Raw genomic sequence first — 4,263 nt, 5'->3', positions numbered from 1 at the left:
GTGGCCGGATCTCAGCTCACTGCAAGCTCCGCCTCCCAGGTTCACGCCATTCTCCTGCCTCAGCCTCCCGAGTAGCTGGGACTACAGGCGCCCGCCATCTCGCCCGGCTAGTTTTTTTTTTTTGTATTTTTAGTAAAGACGGGGTTTCACCGTGTTAGCCAGGATGGTCTCGATCTCCTGACCTCGTGATCCGCCCGTCTCGGCCTCCCAAAGTGCTGGGATTACAGGCTTGAGCCACCGCGCCCGGCCTGTAAATGCTTTTTTATATGTTCTTAGAATCAATCTTAAATTCCCTCTAGAACGAGGAAATGGATTTCAAAAGCACTACCTATGTGACCAGGGTGAGTAAACTGTGGCAATAAAGCTTACACAACTGAGTTATGAGTCCTAAATGAGATAACAAGAAGAGCAGAGCATGGTGTCACCACAAGAGGCTATGGGAAAACAATAGTTCGTTTCTCTGGGTTTTGAATTGCAATCTGTTTCTCAGTTTCCCCCAGACTGTAAATTCTTGAAATAAGAGAACTAAGGGTGCATGACTTTATTTCTTCTATTTATTCTGGAGTATCTAGCAGGATATCATGGCCCAGAAACTCAACACATGTATGTGGAACATCATGTGACTAAATAAAAAAGAAGATACTATTATCTCTCAAGTTGTACCATTAACAGTATCCAGCTAACAGATTCACTGCTTTGGCCACAGTTCCATGGCTAGGATGCAGTAAGCACGTGAAAATAAGGGCCTCCTCCAAAGCTTAATGACAACGAGTCATTTATACTAATGCTGCCTGTTCCTCTTACTCCTTAGAGGTGAGGAACGATTTGCTTCTTGATTTTGTGCCACAGGTAATAGGCAGTGTTGGAAAAAATCCATGGGAAGTCACAAAAGTCTGGCATAAAAAGTCATGGGAAGTCTGGCATAGAGTGCCTGGTTAACATTACCATGTCACGACTCCATCACCCAGTAACAAAGGAGGGACCGGGGAACCATTCATTGTCCTTTTTCTGTGACTGTACGTTCATTCAGTGAGTGCTGATTTATTAAAGAACTACACAGATAGGACAGGTTCATGATGACAAGGCATAGCTGTGCCCTCTCTTCTCCATGCATACCTCCTCACAGACTTCACGAACTGCTGCCACACTTGGCTCCTCCTCAGGCTCCATGCCTCCTCCAGGGACAATCCATCTGTCTGGATGGCGACTACTGCTCACAAGTAGCACCTGTTAAGTCACAAAGGTTGCATGGGGGGTTAAAAATTCAAAAAGACACATCCACACAAATTCAGAGTTTAAACACCACAAACATCAAAGTAACCAAGACCCACTCTTTGTTTATGCCTTCCCAAATCACTTCTTGCAAAGTAGCTTTCGTTTCTATTTGTAAAAGTAGGCAATCAGCCAGTAAAAGCAGAAGGGCATCTGAAGACCATAATCTACACTCCCCTCAGACGCTCAATCACCTGCTCTATTTATCCCCTCCTTGTTCCTTTTGCCCTTTGAACACAGACCTGACAAGGTGAAAAAAAGACTTAAAAAAAAAAAGAAAGATTGTCACTGATGAGCCTGTCAGCACTGAAAAAGCTGGCCAGAAGACAGAAGGCCCTTGACCACGATTGCCATCATGACCCAATACTTCCCCACCAAGTTTCTCACTCATGAACTGGGAGCTGTATCCTAGTTCCTGCTCCATCAGATGGCCACAGGCCAATACAATACACCACCCTAGACTCTAAGGGACCCTAATTCTCCTGGCCACATGAGAAGTAGAAAAATTCCTTTCATCACATTTTCAGCTAAAATAAAACTGGACTTTTTTTTAAAGACTCAGCCAGCATTCTGGTCAGAGTTGAAATAAAAATCTAGAATTTGCCTAGTTCATTTTCCTTCCTTACCCCTCTCTGTAGGAAAGATCCTAAACAAAGTCAGTTGGACTCCCTGTTTGGAGGCTGAGTTGAGTTGGCATTATTTCCAAAACTAAAGGAATCTTCAACTGCTCCCTAAACCATTACTTTCTGATGATGACCTGTGAGCCTACAAACCAAACTCTGCAACCATCCTTGTTGCCTCAAATGAAATGCTACTTCCTCTCTGGCCCTTACAGATTCCACCACTGCCTTCTAGTTAATGACATTCCAGTTATCCCCAGCCTCTTCCTTGAGGTCTCTGCAGCTATGGACCCTTGGAAACTCTACCTTCATCCTCAGTCCCTCTTTTCCCTGTCATAAGAGATTCTTCTGATGCTCATCTACAAAATATGTGATCTGTAGATTCAGAGAAGATCATGGTGTTATGGGAAGGAAATCCATGAATCCATATTCAGTCACTAGTGTATAAGCCATGGACTGAAAAATTGTCTTAAACTTACAAGTACTATTTTTCAAATATATTTTAAGTTCTGCTTTGATTAATACATCGCAAAATAATTTAAAATACTATGAAATCCACAGTTTTTGGTTGATATGTATATATACTCAGTTAAAAGGTACTACAAGAGCCAGGTGTGATGGCTCACATCTGTAATCCTGGCACTTCGCAAGGCCAAGGCAGGAGGACTGCCTGAGCCCAGGAGGTAAAGACTAGCCTGGACAACATAATGAGACCTCGTCTCTACAAAAAAACAAAACAAAACAAAACAAAACAAAATACAACATTTAGCCAGACTTAGTGGTGCACACCTGTGGTCTCAGTTACTTGAGAGGACTGCTTGAGCCCAGGAGTTCGAGACTGCAGTGAGCTATGATCAAGCCACTGCATTCTAGCCTAGGCCACACAGTGAGACCCCCAACTCAAAAAAAAAAAAAAAAAAAAAAAAAAAAAAAATTCTCTCATTGGACTATCTCAGACCTTGTATGAAATCAAAATGGACCAACAACCTAAATGTTAAGAGCTAGAATTATAACACATTTAGAAGAAAACACAGGGGTAAACTGTCATGATCTTGATATGATATGAAGATATCATATCAATATCTTGATATGATATCTCATGATATGAAGCATGAGCAACAAAAGGGTAAACAAGATAAATTGATCTTTACTGAAATTAAAAACTTGTGTAACAAAGGACATAATCAGGAATGTGAAAAGACAACCTACACAACAGGAGGAAATATCTGCGAATTCTATATTTAATACAGGTCCAGTATCTAAAACAACAAAAAGATAAACAGCATTTCTACAGAGAAGATATACAAATGTCTAATAAGCACATGAAAAGATGCTCAACATCATTAGTCATTAGGGAAATGCAAAGTCACACCAAAATGAGATACTACTTCACACTCACTAGGATAGCTATAATTCAATCAACCAAACATAGCATAAGAAGTGCTGGCAAGGATGTAGAGAAATTGGAATCCTCGTACATTGCTGATAGGAATGTACAATGGTTCATTCAGCCACTGTGGAAAACAATTTGGTTGTTCCTCAGTAAGTTAAACATAAAGTTACCATTAGATCTAGTAACTCCACTGCTAGGTATGTAACCAAAAGAACTAAAAACAGGTCCTCAAACAGATACTTCCATACAAATGTTTATAGCAGCATTATTTACAACAACCAAAAGGTAAAAACTCAAATATCCAATAAGAGTGAATGAATAAACAAAATGTGGCCTATACATACAATGGGATATTATTCAGCCATTAAAAAAACGAATTACTGACAGATGCTACAACATGGATGAACCTTGAAAACATGCTAAGTGAAGGAAGCCAGGCACAGAAGATCATATATGGTATGATTCCATGTATATGAAATACATAGAATAAGCAAATCCAGAGAAACAGAAACCAGATTGGTGGTTACCAGGAACTAGAGGAAGGGGAAAATGAGTAGCAACTGCCTAACAGGTATAGGGCTTTATTTGGGGAAGATGAAAGTATTCAGAAAGTAGATAAGAAATGGTGATTGCTAAATGCCAATGAATTGTTCATTTTAAAATGGCCAATGTTATGTGAATTTCATTTCAATTAAAAAAAAATAGTTTTGCAATCACAGTGATTTTTTTTTTTTTTTTTTTTTGAGATGGAGTTTTGCTCCTGTTGCCCAGGTTGGAATGCAGTGGTGCGATCTTGGCTCACAGCAACCTCTGCTTCCTAGGTTCAAGTGATTCTCCCGCCTCAGCCTCCCGAGTAGCTGGGATTACAGGCGCCTGCCACCATGTCCAGCTAATTTTTTGTATTTTTAGTAGAGACGGGGTTTCACCATGTTGGCCAGGCTGGTCTTGAACTCCTGACCTCAGGTGATCCACCCACCT

The 4,263-nt window shown here is 40.7% G+C and overlaps 1 protein-coding gene across 1 annotated transcript in view; it reads right to left on the bottom strand.

Annotated features, from left to right (window-relative positions):
- Positions 1-4,263, bottom strand: part of NUDT3 (nudix hydrolase 3) — a 130,499-nt gene that overhangs the window by 75,976 nt on the left and 50,260 nt on the right. Inside the window, exon 2 of the mRNA XM_017853581.1 lies at positions 1,117-1,227. Within this exon, the coding sequence (XP_017709070.1) occupies positions 1,117-1,227 (111 nt within the window). The remainder of the gene's footprint in view (positions 1-1,116; positions 1,228-4,263) is intronic.

Source organism: Rhinopithecus bieti, unplaced genomic scaffold (genome assembly GCF_001698545.2).
Source record: "Rhinopithecus bieti isolate Rb0 unplaced genomic scaffold, ASM169854v2 scaffold_36553, whole genome shotgun sequence".
Taxonomy (NCBI): domain Eukaryota; kingdom Metazoa; phylum Chordata; class Mammalia; order Primates; family Cercopithecidae; genus Rhinopithecus; species Rhinopithecus bieti.
This window is presented reverse-complemented; position numbering and strand designations above follow the sequence as displayed.